Here is a 14,759-nt window from a genome sequence, read left to right on the forward strand (position 1 = left end):
AAGCCATACGCTAAATAAATATTCTAATCTCGTCTAAATAAGTCAAAACTGATATAACTGATATAACAAGTCAAGACTTAATATATTAATACTAGACGTAGTTATAATATCAGGAAATAAAAATAGTGATTTATTCTTTTCTAAAATTTTGAAAATTTTTACATAATCTGACTTATGCGACACAGATCACTTCATTGACAGCAAAATCATATTTTTTTAATAACCGCTGTAATAATCATAAAACCACTTTCATTTGGACTCAACATAAGATACTATCTTTCGCTATGAATAATTACACAGAAAATATCCATTTACTCCCGTATCTCTTCAACAACACGATCACACGCCAGCATCGCAGCGACGAGTCGGATAGTACGATAGTGGGGCATATACCATCGACTAAAAAACCCTATATAATACAATATGCAACCGACTTTGACTCAGTCCTTTCATAACTCGCAATAATATAATTTAAGGGGTCGGCACCCTGAACAACTTGCTACCTAATTTTTCAAAAATGAACAGCTTCGTAGTGCTCGTTGTTATGTTTTTGGCCGTAGCCTTTGCTGCGGAAGAAGAAGCCAAGGCTGATGGCCCGAAAACTTACAGGAGGTTGATCCCTGCTGACGTTCTTAGGGGTGAGTTCGAACTTTGACACATACATCAAAAACACTTCTTATTACTTCTTATTTAATAATAAAATTATATTGTAAGGTAAAATGATTAAATAATAAGAAATGCAGTCGGTAGGATTGTGTAAAATAAATATGGTAATCACATTCAAAATTTAAATTTATAATAACTTATATAAAACAGCCTAAAATAAAGAAGATGACCTCGATATTTGAAAATGACTGCCAATTTTATTAGTTTTTTTATAAAACTATATATATATATATATATATATATATATATATATATATATATATATATATATATATATATATATATATATACTTTAAGGAATATGACCGTTTAATTTAATATAAAAAAAGTGCACTCGTAAGTGAATGGTAATAATAATATAACCATTTACTTACGAGTGCACTTTATATATATATATATGCAAGTTGTTTGTGACCGGCTAGTAAGGTAAATGTTATTAAAAGTAGAGCTTTCGAAACTGTTTTTTTTCTTTATCAAGACCACTAAAATATATTATAATTCGTTTTAGGACATTCTATTCGCAAAAAGTACTTACTAAATGTTAATATGGATTGCGAACTATTCAACATTTTTAGTAAGTACTTTTTACGAATAGAATGTCATAAAACTATAATTAAAATATATTAAATATATAAATAATTAAAATATATTTAACTAAGCAGGATAAAGTAACTAAGCTGTTTTGAAAGCTCGACTTTTAATAAAAGTGTCTATTAATGTTCTTTTTTTTTTCATGTTATTCCAAAATGAATAATATTGGCAGTTATTTTCATAGTTATAAGTAGGTATATTCAAACGAATCTGTTCAATTATTACACGCTCGTTATATCTTTCTTAGATCGTTTGGATTTTTTTTTTTTTAATTTAGATTTTTTTCATTGGACTTTACCAGGAAATAGAAATTTCTGTATTTTAGACTTTTTTATGAGATAGGTATGTATTTATGTCCTGTTTATGTTCCCGTAATACAAAAAAAATCCCAAAAGAGTTTGCGTGATTAGTAATGTCTCTTTTTGTTGAGGGGTGTTTCAATTCAGCCAAAATGTTTATTTCCTCTGACAGCAATATACAGTGGGGAGCAAAAATATGGAAAACATCGTTTTTTTTTGAGAATAGGAGACTTTAGCAAAAAATCCCAAAACAAGTCGATTTTTAATTTTTAAAATATGATTTTTGGCATATATATCATAGTGACTGTATCCATCTGGTCGTGATGTCGTAATTAATGATTTTTTTTTAAATAGGGTAGGGGTCATGTGCTACCTCATTTGATAGGTTTTTTAATCCAGTGATATAAACATTAATATAATTCTTGGTACATAGTGGCCACAAAAATATTTAATTTTTGAATTAAATTAATTTAATGTAAAATTAATGCAAAATACATTTGAGTGGTGTCAGAAAACAGAAAAAACATGTTTATTTGACAAATAAAAATTGCTTTTCGATAAATTACATGTTCAAATTGCCACCTGCCTCTTGGCAGTAATTGAACCGACAACGGAAATATCCTTGAAAATTGTGGATCAGTTGTGAAGTTATATTACGAATGTTTAATCTAATTATTTTTTTTTTGAATCTTGTAAAATTTGTGGTTGATCGATGTAAACTCTTGATTTTAAGTAAATCCATAGGAAAAATCAAGTAGTTTAATATCTGGACATTTTGGGGTCCCTCTATTATTTCTCGTTTACCAATCCATCACCCAGAAAAACATATATTTTAAAAATCACGAGCAGGAAGTGAAAAGTGCGGAGGTGTACCCGTCTTATTATATTTTCATTTTACAAATTCTTCTTCTTTATGTGCCGTCTTCTACCGAAGGTTGGCGACCATTAAACGATAGGTTTCTCTGTTTTGTGCCGCATGTACTATGTTCGCGTATTATGTTCTAGTATTTCAAACCATTCTCTCAAGTTTCTCAGCCAAGATTTCTTCTTTGTGCCCAAACCTCTTCTACCTTCAATCTTGCCTTCCACGATAAGCTGTAGCAGACTGTACTTATCATTTAGGAACACATGGCCCAGGTATGACGCTTTCCTCCTTTTAACAGTTGTTAACAATTTCACCTCTTTACCAATTCGTCTTAATACCTCTGTGTTGCTCACTCTGTCTGTCCAAGGTATTCTCAGTATGTGTCGATACAGCCACATTTCTAGAGCCGCTAACTTCTTTATAGTTGCTGCTATTAACGTCCACCCTTCAACTCCGTAAAGTAGCGTAGAGAGTACGTAGCATTTCGTGGCGCGCCATCGGAGGTTAACGCTCAGGTAACGGTTGCTTAAGAACTTTTTCATTTTGATGAATTTGGATCTTGCTTTTACAAATTACGATCAATAAAATCAATATATTTTATCCCGTAAGAGACTCTTCAAAGAAAAATTGCCTATAATTCTATACTTGAAAATCCCCATCCATCCATTGGTCCATTGGATCCATTGATTTTATGGTGATTAGGATCTGCCTGAATCATCCAATGAGGATTGATTCTCTTTACTCCAATATCTGCAGTTTTATTATCTTATTTATCTGCAAGAGCAGTTTGGCTTCATAAAAAAAGATTTGACGAATGAATCGTAGATTTCCTTCTTCTTCTTTCTCTTCCTCTTTATAAGTAATTCTGCTTGTTAATTGGCGGATTAATACCTCTGTGGAAGGTTGTCATTCCATCTTTTGCGCGGTCGTCCGATACTTCTTTTGCCGATTGGTGACTTATCTCTTGTTATTTTGACAACACGGGTATCCTCCATTCTACTTATGTGGTTTTTCCATTATATTTTTTTATTTTGTGTCAATTCATTTATACACTGTACGTTATATTTTCTCCTTATATCTTGACTTCCCTTTCGATCTCCCAACGTGTTTCCTGTAATTCTTCTCAGTACTCTCATCTCTGCCGTTTCCAGTAGCCTTCGCGTTGTGGCTGTATCGGGTCTTGTTTCTGAGTCATACGTCATTATTGGTCTTACACTGTCTTTATAAAATCTTGACTTTATCTCAGTGTTAATGTGTCTGTTTCGCCATATAGTGTTATTAAGGCATCCTGCCAATCTATTTGCTTTTTGTACTTGATGTCTCACTTCTTTGTCCAGGTCTCCATAGCTAGACAGTGTAATTCTTAGGTATTTTATTTCCATTACTTGTTCAATACTAATGCCATCATTTTCTATTTTACATCTGGTTGGTTCTTTTTTGACGACTATTTTTTTAGTTTTCTGAAATGAGATTGTCATATTAAATTCTTTTGCTCTTATAATTTTAAATCTGTGGACCAGTCTTTGCAGACTATCTTCATCTTGGGCTATTAATATTGTGTCTTCTACGTAACAGAGTATTTTAAATTCTTTGTTTTCTATTCCGTATCCTCTTTCTTTGTTAACGTTTTTGATGATTTCATCCATGATCAAATTGAGGAGCATAGGGCTGAATGAATCCCCGTGGATTTTGATAACATGTTTATATGAGCGACAATTTGCTTTGAATTAATTCTAGGATTCTTTTTCATACCTAATATTACACCAAAGTTTATTTTATCATATATTGGACGATCCAACAACAAGGGTTTTCACCTCTCAGGGCATAAGGTTCTCTTTTTTGAGCTGGAAAATTGTACGTTTCCTTAAAAAATGTAATCTTTTATCATCGGCCTAGTGTCTTATTATTTATAATGTTAATTACTAAAAATATATAATTTAAGGGTCATCTGACCTCATCATGTGGCTAGTTCCAAATACTATATAGACGTTTTTCACTGAGGATGATCTGATAGGATTGAAAACGTTCTGACAATTTACAAATTCATTTTCGATCATTTTTAATAAATTTTAACAATACAATTTTATACCATTGTACAAAAAGAAATTTTTATTTCATTGATTCATCAATTTTTTTTTAATTATGGTATACAGCAAACCACTGGGAATTTTCCTTTTAAATTTTAAAATTTAATTACTCTAATTTCGTTGGATTTTTCTTAATTTTTTATGGTTTACAATAAATATATAGTAATACTGAACATTCTACAATTTCCTCGTTGTATGGCTGCTATAAGATAGAAGGTCAGCCAGTAAATGTCAGTACAACTATTTCCTTCATTTCCTTTTTTGCATTAGGTATAAATATTATTCTTGTGTAACACAATGTGTTCAATTAATTCTGGTTTTGCTTTAACAATAAATAAAAAATTGTAATTAGTGTTTATTTACTTCTTAATAAACAACCAGGCAATACGTTAACCAGAAGTGAAAGCTTGTAAATTATTGATTACTTTTATCACTCGTTAAGACACCGAATAAAGTTTATAATGTAATTACCTGAACAACTTAAAAGATAATTAATATTTTTTATTCTCTTTGTTTGTTATTGAAGCTATTATAAAATTTAATTAACACACTTTATTATTATTACCGTATATCACAAATTCCTGGTAGATATAACAATTTAGAGCAGGAGAGTTAAAGGTAAAATTAATAATTTTAACATTTAGAACCATTTTTTTATGAATTACCTATTTATAAATATATTCAATTACCTGTTGAGATCTATTTTCAGTAGTAATATCCCTAGGACATTGATAACAAACGACATAATTTCATGACAATCGAAAGCTCGTTCCTTGGTAACAGCACGAAGCCGAAGGCTGAGTGCTTTTACCAAGCAACGAGCTTGAGAAATTTGTCATGAAATTATGAGGCATTCATCAATGTCCGAGGGATATTCGGCGGATAATTTTTCGAAAAAAAAAATCATAACTCAACATAACGAAACATTTATTTATTAAAAGTACAGTTAGTGAAAGAATTTTTTCTTTGAATAGCGCATTTATACTTTGAACATTCTCATTGCCGAAACGTGACATTTTGAAATTTATTTGGATGAAGTTGTCAAACTCGATCGTGTTGTCATAGAGATTGAAAATTGCACTGAATGCAATTATCAGTCTAATGTTGACATGATTGGGTGAAATTGTTCCATATGACACAAAATGACGCAATTTGAATGGTTGTTAGAACAGTCGAAAAATTATCAGTAGTAATATCCCTAGGACATTGATAACAGACGAGATAATTTCATGACAATCGAAAGCTCGTTCCTTGGTAACAGCACGAAGCCGAAGGCTGAGTGCTGTTACCAAGCAACGAGCTTGAGAAATTTGTCATGAAATTATGAGGCATTCATCAATGTCCGAGGGATATTCGGCGAATAATTTTTCGAAAAAAAAATCATAACTCAACATAACGAAACATTTATTTATTAAAAGTACAGTTAGTGAAAGTACAATTATTAAAATTTAAGTTAACATTAAATTCGTTGCTGTTCTCTACTATAGAAGATCTATTACCACGCATAATATTTATAATCTTGTTGTGGTGTTCTTAATTGAGATTCAAGTATGGTTTTATAGAATTCTGATTGCCATGACCAGTAATTTTTAGCAATTGTTATTCTTCTACACCACTTTTTGCTAATTCGCTAACAGCAGTTGAGCTATTCGAGTGATTTGTTATCTTTTTCTCCTTTACATTCAAGCCAATTGCTTCAGCAGAAGATTTAGTCCATCCATTCATTGTATTTCTTCCAACAGGTACATTATCGTACCATTTGTCAGATTCATTTTTCACAAATATATTTGTGCCTGTAGTTTGTATTTCTGGGAATTTTTTCTTTGATTAGCGCATTTATACTTTGAACATTCTCATTGCCGAAACGTGACATTTTGAAATTTATTTGGATGAAGTTGTCAAACTCGATCGTGTTGTCATAGGGATTGAAAATTGCACTGAATTCAATTATCAGTCTAATGTTGACATGATTGGGTGAAATTGTTCCACATGACACAAAATGACGAAATTTGAATGGTTGTTAAAACAGTCGAAAAATTATCAACTAAATTACTTATCCAACATACATGAGAGTTGCTCAGTAAAAGATAATCTGCAGCTATCTTGACGTAAAATTTTAACATTTATTAGGCGAAATTTCAGATAAACATGTTTTAAAAATATCTAAATTAGCTATAAAGTAACTTACACTTTATCATAAAGACACCGTTTGATTTCAAGTGCCTCCCATAATAAAACCATTACTAAACAAGTCATTTATTAATTCATTGATATGTTATAGAATGAAGGGGTTGTTATTTATCGTCATCACTCATCACCATCACTGATTCTATCGACCTAGAGTAGATCCTCGACCTTCTTAAGAGTGGTAGTTTTTTGCACCAATTTTACTAGCGTCCTCATCTGGGGTCGTATTTGCGAATTCTATCGAATTTTTTCGTATATTAACTCGAATGAAAAATTCCGTATACGAATCTGCAAAACTCAAATAATAATAAAAAAAGAATAATTGACAGTTTTACTTAACCTATTTTATGGTCATTTTGTCATCTAAACAATTCGTTTGTTGTACTTTAGCTGAAAGGAGTAAAAAAGGCATGAAATATGGTGGTTGTGCCGGCCGAACAAAAAAAGAGTCATTCAAGCCTATCAATTGCATTGTGGGGGGTTTTGTTAATCTGTACAATTTTTAAAATTGTATATACCATTTCTCTAGAGCGTTAAGAATGGGGTAGTAAATTCTGCCTCTCCGTTTCGCTTATATTTCCGCATCTGCAAGGGCATGATCTAAATTCGTTCTATTAAAAACTTATTTAAACTAGCTATGAAAATAAAGTTCAATGTAAAAATCTTTATACAACGAACAAAAACTATCAGCTGAAGTATTATCTGACGTACACGTGCCCAGTGAACTGAAATGACAACAATGACCTGGATCGTATACTAACACCGAAATTCGAATGGTTCAGACCCATTCGAGTCGCCGTTTACGAAAAAATTCGTACACGCAGTATTCGAAAATACAACAAACTGGATTTCGAGCGAATTTCTTCTAATTTTGTGGGCGAAATATATAAATTTTGGCCTACCTCTGCTTATTTGGTCATATTTTGTTGTTATCATTATAGATGCCCTGTCTATGCCAGAATTCCTATTTTTATACCATACGTAGTATTTATTTTTTATATTAGGCCATACACAGAGTATGGAACTAAATAAAATCCCAAAAGTGTAGAATAAGAGATCTACCCAATCCATAAAAAAGTAACATACTCGTTTGTAAAAAGTATAGAGAAACTTTTTTGTTGTGCTTTCAGTATAAAATATGTACCAGTATACTTACCCATAGACTACAACCCCTCGCAGTGAACATCATCGGAAAATATCACGCTGAATTTAGACAAGTAAAATTTAGACAAGGAAGGCCAACTATTCACGGTTAAGTAAGTTCTAGGCAAAGCCTGTGAATATGACATAGATGTCTTTAAAGTTTTCGTCGACTTTATACCAGCATATAACTCAATAAACAGGGCAATTTATATCAAATATTAAGTGAATTTGAAATACCGTCCAAACTAGTTAGGCTCATCTGAATGACGATAACGGACACAGTGGCTCAGTTACAGATACCGATCCATTTCAAATAACACAAGGACTAAAACAGGGTTATGAGCTGGCCCCATCACAGTTTAAGTCCAATTTCTCCAATCAAACGGAAAAATCTTAAACAACATAAGATTTGCAGACGACACCGCTGTTTTTGCAGATAGTCTAGAAGCACTGCAACGCTTAGTAAATAGATTACGTCATGTCAGTATAAAATATGGACTACAAATGAACGTTAAGAAAACCAAGTGCATGATTATTTCTAAGCAACATACAGTAGGAAGCCTAGATATCCAGGAAAAACAAGTAAAAAGAGTAAATAACTACAAATATCTGGAAACCTGGGTAAATGAAAATAATGAACAAGGTAGAGAAATAAGGACACGCATTGAAATTGCAAGACAAGCATTTATAAAAATGAAAACAATGTTTGTTAATCGAGACCTTCCTCTGGAGCTGAGGATAAGAGCCTTAAGATGCTACGTGTTCTCGACTTTGTTGTATGGAATGGAAAGCTGGACACTAAAAGTTGATAATATAAAGAAGTTGGAATCATTTGAGATGTGGTGGTATAGAAGATTTGTGAAAATACCATGGACCCAACGAGTTACCAATGCAAAAGTGTTAAGAAGGCTACAAAAGGATTGCGAGGTCATAAAGCACATCAAAACAAGAAAGCTGGAATATTTAGGCCACATTACCAGAGAGGCGAAATATGAGATATTAAGGCTCATAATGCAAGGTAAAATTAAGGGTAAAAGATCCATAGGAAGACGAAGAATTTCCTGGCTAAGAAACCTAAGAGAGTGGTATAATTGCAGCTCAGTAGATCTTTTCAGAGCAGCCGCCATAAGGTACGGATAGCTGTGATGATAGCCAAACTCCGATAGGAGAAGGAACTATAAGAAGAACAAGAAATCCAATCTCCAAAACGACATTAAAGGCATTAAGTTCACACGGATTTTGGCAAATTTTTTGAAAATTTTTTTTTCCAACAAATTCGTTGCGGCACATAAATTAAGAAAGAACCGTAGGATTTCTATAAACCGTCTGTGAGATATATTATTTTAAATGTTACAAAATAGGATATACAAATCAGATAGAAATGTTTTAAACGTTTCAGATTTTTTTAGTGGACTAGTGTCACTATAATAAATTAATTAAATAAGGCTAATAAAATTGATAATATACATGTAAATTACAATTGAAAATATCGCATTGTAATTATTGATACAGACCATTGAACTTAGAACATCCTGTACAAACCGCATAAATAAATTAAAATAGTTGTATCTACTAAAAAAATTGCATTTAAATTGAGGAAAATTACGAATCGCATAAATAAATTAAGGAAAATTATATTATTATGCATTTAAAAAACATTTTCTGCAAAATTTTCTAAATAAAAAAATTACTATATCCGGTTCCATGTTTTCCGGAGTTTTCATCATTGTTACGATTTTAATTATGAACAATATTCTAATTTATTTAAAAATTCCTTTATAAAAGGTATATATTATTAATATATACCTTTTATAAAGGAATTTTTAAATATTTTTCTTGTGATACATGGTATACAGCCCAGCTACAGGAATTTAGTTTCCTTGTGAATATTCTAATACTTTTCTCGCAGATAAATGACAAATTAGAGCTTGGACCAGTGAATAATTTAATTCGGCAATTGTTCATAAGTAATTACGATTAGCAAATCTACGGAATGTCGAGAATCGATAAAAATAAGAAGTGCACAAGTTAGAGGAGTAGTGAAGTAAAAGAAGAGGTAAAAATAAAGAAGTTGGCGTGTAGTAACTACCTAAGAACCAAATCGCAGTAGAGTGTTAAAAATACCAGCAGATGTGAACAAAAGTGAAAGACATGGTGTTAGAAGCAAAAAGGAAAACCTGGGAGGACTTTGGTAATAAAACTGAAAAAGACTGTAACACCAACCAAAAAATATTCTACAAAACTGTAAGAAATTTAAGGGCAGAGAAAAGGCAACAAATGCCAAAACAAATAAAAAACAAAAACGGTCTCTGCGAGAAGGAAAGTATTATAGATAGATAGACAGAATATTTTCAAAATCTATTAACCCAAAAAGATGCATACAATAAAATAGATAATATTGAAGAATATGCACATAAGAATCTAAATAGAATCGAAATGAAAAGAGATAAAATAAGAGAAATAATATGTCACCAAAAGACAGGAAACACAACTCATTATTATCATCATCATCATCTTTGGCTGGACAATCCTCTGTGGATCCTGGCCTGCTTTAAGATTCGTCGCCATACTTTTCGGTTTCTGGTGACGTGTTGCCATCTTCTGATTTTTAGTATCCGTAAGTCGGTCTCAACTCTATCTAACCGCAACTAGCTAAGATAAAATAAGAGCGAAATGCTTAAACGTATGGATGAAAAAGAAAATGAAATGCTTCTGAAAGTACGTAACAAGACATGGGATGAGAGCAAGATACCAAAAGACTGGAAAGTAGTGGTTATCCTACTCATTTTAAGAAAAAGTGACAATCAAAACTGTAGTATTATAGAGATGTCACCCACCCAAAAATACCGTCCAAAGTATATGAAAGAGTGCTCTTAAAAGAAGTAGACAACAAACTGGAGCAGTTCACTCTCAAGTAGCTAATACAGAAAACACGACATTAAAGTACGGAATTGAACCAGGCTTTTGTAGATCTAAAAATATAGATATAGATATAACCCCGTGGATAGAAATCGACAAGAGTTTAAAGAACAGATAATAAGACACTGTTGAAGTATCAACATACTTTGTTGTTTATTTAGTTTCCTCTTATAATTGTCAAAATTTCGCTGACAAAACCGTCCACTTTCGAACGATATAGACTTATTTTTTTTTTTTTTTAACAATGAACCATACACAATACACGCTGTTGCGCTGCGTAGGCGGTTATGATATCTAGACATCGCGATAATTATAACCAAAAGTCACACCTTCTTACACTAAACTCAGGAAAGTCATTATGAGTATATACAAGGACACAAGGAACAGACTGAGAATAGATAAATCGAATCAAAAGAATTTAAAGTCAATGATGGACTAAGACAAGGAACAATCTGTGTTCGTCTTGTTTAACATTGCATTGGATGAAATTATGTATATTTGAAAACGATCCAGTTCTATTTGAAAAAAAACGAGGAGTTACTCAAGAGGAACATTCAAACATACAGTGAGAAACTTTTGAAACATAATCTGATGATCGATGAAAATAGAACAGATATGATTTATGAAAAAAACAGAAAAACGTACAAAAATAAAATTTGAACAAGTCGAAACCTTTAAATATTTAGTAGTCCAATTAGAGAATGGAGGTTCCCAAGAAGTAGAAATAAATAAAAGAATAGCAAGTGCTGCCCAAATAGATCACACAATTAAAAGTACGTTTATATTCAAAAAGAAAGTATCTTAAAAAGTTAAGGTAAGCATATACAACACACTATATGTACCGATCTTAACCCTTGGAAATGAAAGCTGGACGCTCACCGGTAGATTAAAACTAAAAAACATGGAGATTTAGTACTAAAGAATAGTACAGGGTATACCGAGATGGAGAGCATTCGGTATGAGGTAATAAAAGAACGTGTTTAGGTAGAATGAATTGAAAAGAAATAAAATAATTAAAAAAGCTCAGCTGTGATGGTATGGCTGCATTGTTCGAATGAATCAAGAAAGAGCAGGGAAAAAATTACGCAAACGGAGCAGAAACTTTAAAAGACTAAAGGGAGGTCCATAAAGATGTGAGATGATAAAATATCCTCCATCCTAGACAAATGATGAGTCAGCGGAGAGCTAATCAAGAAATTAGCAAGAAACAAGAAGAAACGGGGGAAGTTTGTACACGAAATTTGAAATAGATTTTAACGTGACAAAAAAACTTTGCATTACCACTAGCAAAACATAGGCGTTCCGTTTTTTCGGCGAGTTTTCTAAGAGAAACTTTTAATAGGTTGATACTTTTTCGCAAGAACGGAATTAATATATAAAAAAAAATCATGGATGTCTGATTTTCCAGTTAAGTACCCTTTCAAATAATGTGCCACACATGGTCTATTCCCTATTTAAAATTAAGGTTTGTGGTACTGGAAGGGAAGAGTTTGACAAATGGTAAGTGTCTATATAGTTAAAAGATGATGCATTGGAATTAAAATCGACCTTTTTCCAGCATTTTCACAAAATCCAGTAAATATTGCCAAATATTAGGGTGGAGTATTTTGAGTGGCCACCTTGTTAATATCAAGATTTTAGTTACATGTTTGTGGGATTTTAGTTGGCTAAAAGCTGTGAGATACTTTTTTTTCTCGTGGTGGAGTTTTGGTTCGTAACTTTAGTTGTTTTTGTATTTGTTGAACATTTTATTCAAAATTTGATTATCAGAAAAAAAGTTTTACAAACAGCCTTGTAATGTTTCTAACACATTATTGTAAAAGTAAATATTCTAGATTTATGGTTTGAGCATTCTTTCTGCGGCGACCGCCTGGCTTTATTGAAAATAACTTATAATTAGAATTCTTAAGATTTAAAAAAGAAAGATCTAAACACTTAAAAAAGACACTGTAATCCCAAAAAGCCTACTTTCGAAAAAATATAACGTAAACCTTTCATGTTACTTATGTATCCTTTACTAATTTCGATTGCTAATTAAAATCGTCTTTCACTCGCATATAATTATTAATTGTTGGCTTAGGTAATTTACACCATGTCAGTAAACAATAAATTTTAAGATATAACTGCTATATGTATGTGCATAACAATAAGCTATTGATTTAATAATCATATCAGAAGATCATGAGGAAATCCTTTCGGTAATAATAATGCTCGTCACCATCCTTTTTTGGTTGAATTTGCCAATTAGCAGTCTGAGAAAGAGTTCTGACGTATTCAACGCTAACACAGAATAATAATTGTTAAATATATATTACATAAGAGTTGACTCACTTAATATTTTAAATAACATTGATTTCGATTATAGCCACGCCCTAAACTCAAAGAATTTTAAATGTCAGATATTGCAAATATAAAAGTTTAAAAACTGGTTACACTGATCTATTAACCTTTACGCGAAAACTGAATTCACTAGTTCTGTTAGTATCGAACCATTGATTAAAATGTAATTAAAGTGGCTATGGGGTTTAAGTGTATATTCATACTTTTACCCATTTAAATATATACGGATCTCACAAAAAAATTGGTCATAAATTATAAAATTATACCACGATTTTTAGAGAATAAAATAAGAGTGCTTATATACATGTCTTGTTGCACCGTTTCCTTGACATTCACCGAATTAAAAAATTAAAAAAATTGTAGCTATGATCAACATTTCAGTAGTTGTTTTTCTTACCTAAGACTAAGTGCATATCTGCCATTTCAGAAAAACCGTAATTATTCATTTTCAGTAGTATTATCCCTAGGACATTGATAACAGACGAGATAATTTCATGACAATCGAAAGCTCGTTCCTTGGTAACAGCACGAAGCCGAAGGCTGAGTGCTGTTACCAAGCAACGAGCTTGAGAAATTTGTCATGAAATTATGAGGCATTCATCAATGCCCGAGGGATATTCGGCGGATAATTTTTCGAAAAAAAAAATCATAACTTACATAACGAAACATTTATTTATTAAAAGTACAGTTAGTGAAAGTACAATTATTAAAATTTAAGTTAACATTAGATTCGTTGCTGTTCTCTACTATAGAAGATCTATTACCACGCATAATATTTATAATCTTGTTGTGATGTTCTTGATCGAGAGTCAAGTATGGTTTTATAGAATTCTGATTGCCATGACCAATAATTTTTAGCAATTGTTGTACTTCTACACCACTTTTTGCTAATTCGCTAACAGCAGTTGATCTATTCGAGTGATTTGTTATCTTTTTCTCCTTTACATTCAAGCCAATTGCTTCAGCAGAAGATTTAGTCCATCCATTTATTGTATTTCTTCCAACAGGAACATTATCGTACCATTTGTCAGTTTCATTTTTCCAGTGTCGATTTGGTTTTAAGAACAGTCGTGGTGAGGTAATATTGTCGCCTCGTTTTGATATGAGTTTATGAAAAAGACGTACCGGGCATCTTTGTCTCTCACTATTGATAACCAACCATTTACTACTTGCACAGCTTTTAGAACCACCTTGGCACGTTTTACTGAATACCGAATTGTATTCAATGCGATTTGTTGGAGTGTCATCTGTCCTGTGGTCTGTGAACTGTGTTTGTCATTTATTATCTTAGTTTTAGTTACTGTCATATGTAATTGTCATGTTATTCATTCAAACAAAACGATGCTAATTTCTTGTATATTAAAACCTAGTTTATAAAGGTTTTGCATTCATTACATCATCGTTATTTTTCTCGATTTGAAAAAAATCCACCAGACAAGCAACTGCCTCTCCTCCTCGCCACGCTAATTCTACAGCAGCAATATAGTAAAATTTACGCATAAGACTTTCAGGGGTATCTTCATCCCAAGGCAATATTATTTTGTTAATTTCACACCAATTTAACGAAACTGAACTGGCCTTATGTTTACATGGATCTGCTTGTAGTTTCTTCCTGATTGCATCGCGGGCATCTCGGGCTGGTTTAAACACTATATTGTTAAA

The 14,759-nt window shown here is 32.0% G+C and overlaps 1 protein-coding gene across 1 annotated transcript in view; it reads left to right on the forward strand.

The window, feature by feature from the left end:
• The first annotated feature begins 432 nt into the window (after positions 1-432).
• The window catches only part of LOC140434606 (uncharacterized), a 42,908-nt gene continuing 28,581 nt past the window's right edge, over positions 433-14,759 (forward strand). Inside the window, exon 1 of the mRNA XM_072522991.1 lies at positions 433-638. Coding sequence (XP_072379092.1) covers positions 518-638 — 121 coding nt within the window. The 5' untranslated portion in view covers positions 433-517. The remainder of the gene's footprint in view (positions 639-14,759) is intronic.

This window comes from Diabrotica undecimpunctata, chromosome 2 (assembly GCF_040954645.1).
Source record: "Diabrotica undecimpunctata isolate CICGRU chromosome 2, icDiaUnde3, whole genome shotgun sequence".
NCBI classification, from domain to species: Eukaryota; Metazoa; Arthropoda; class Insecta; order Coleoptera; family Chrysomelidae; genus Diabrotica; species Diabrotica undecimpunctata.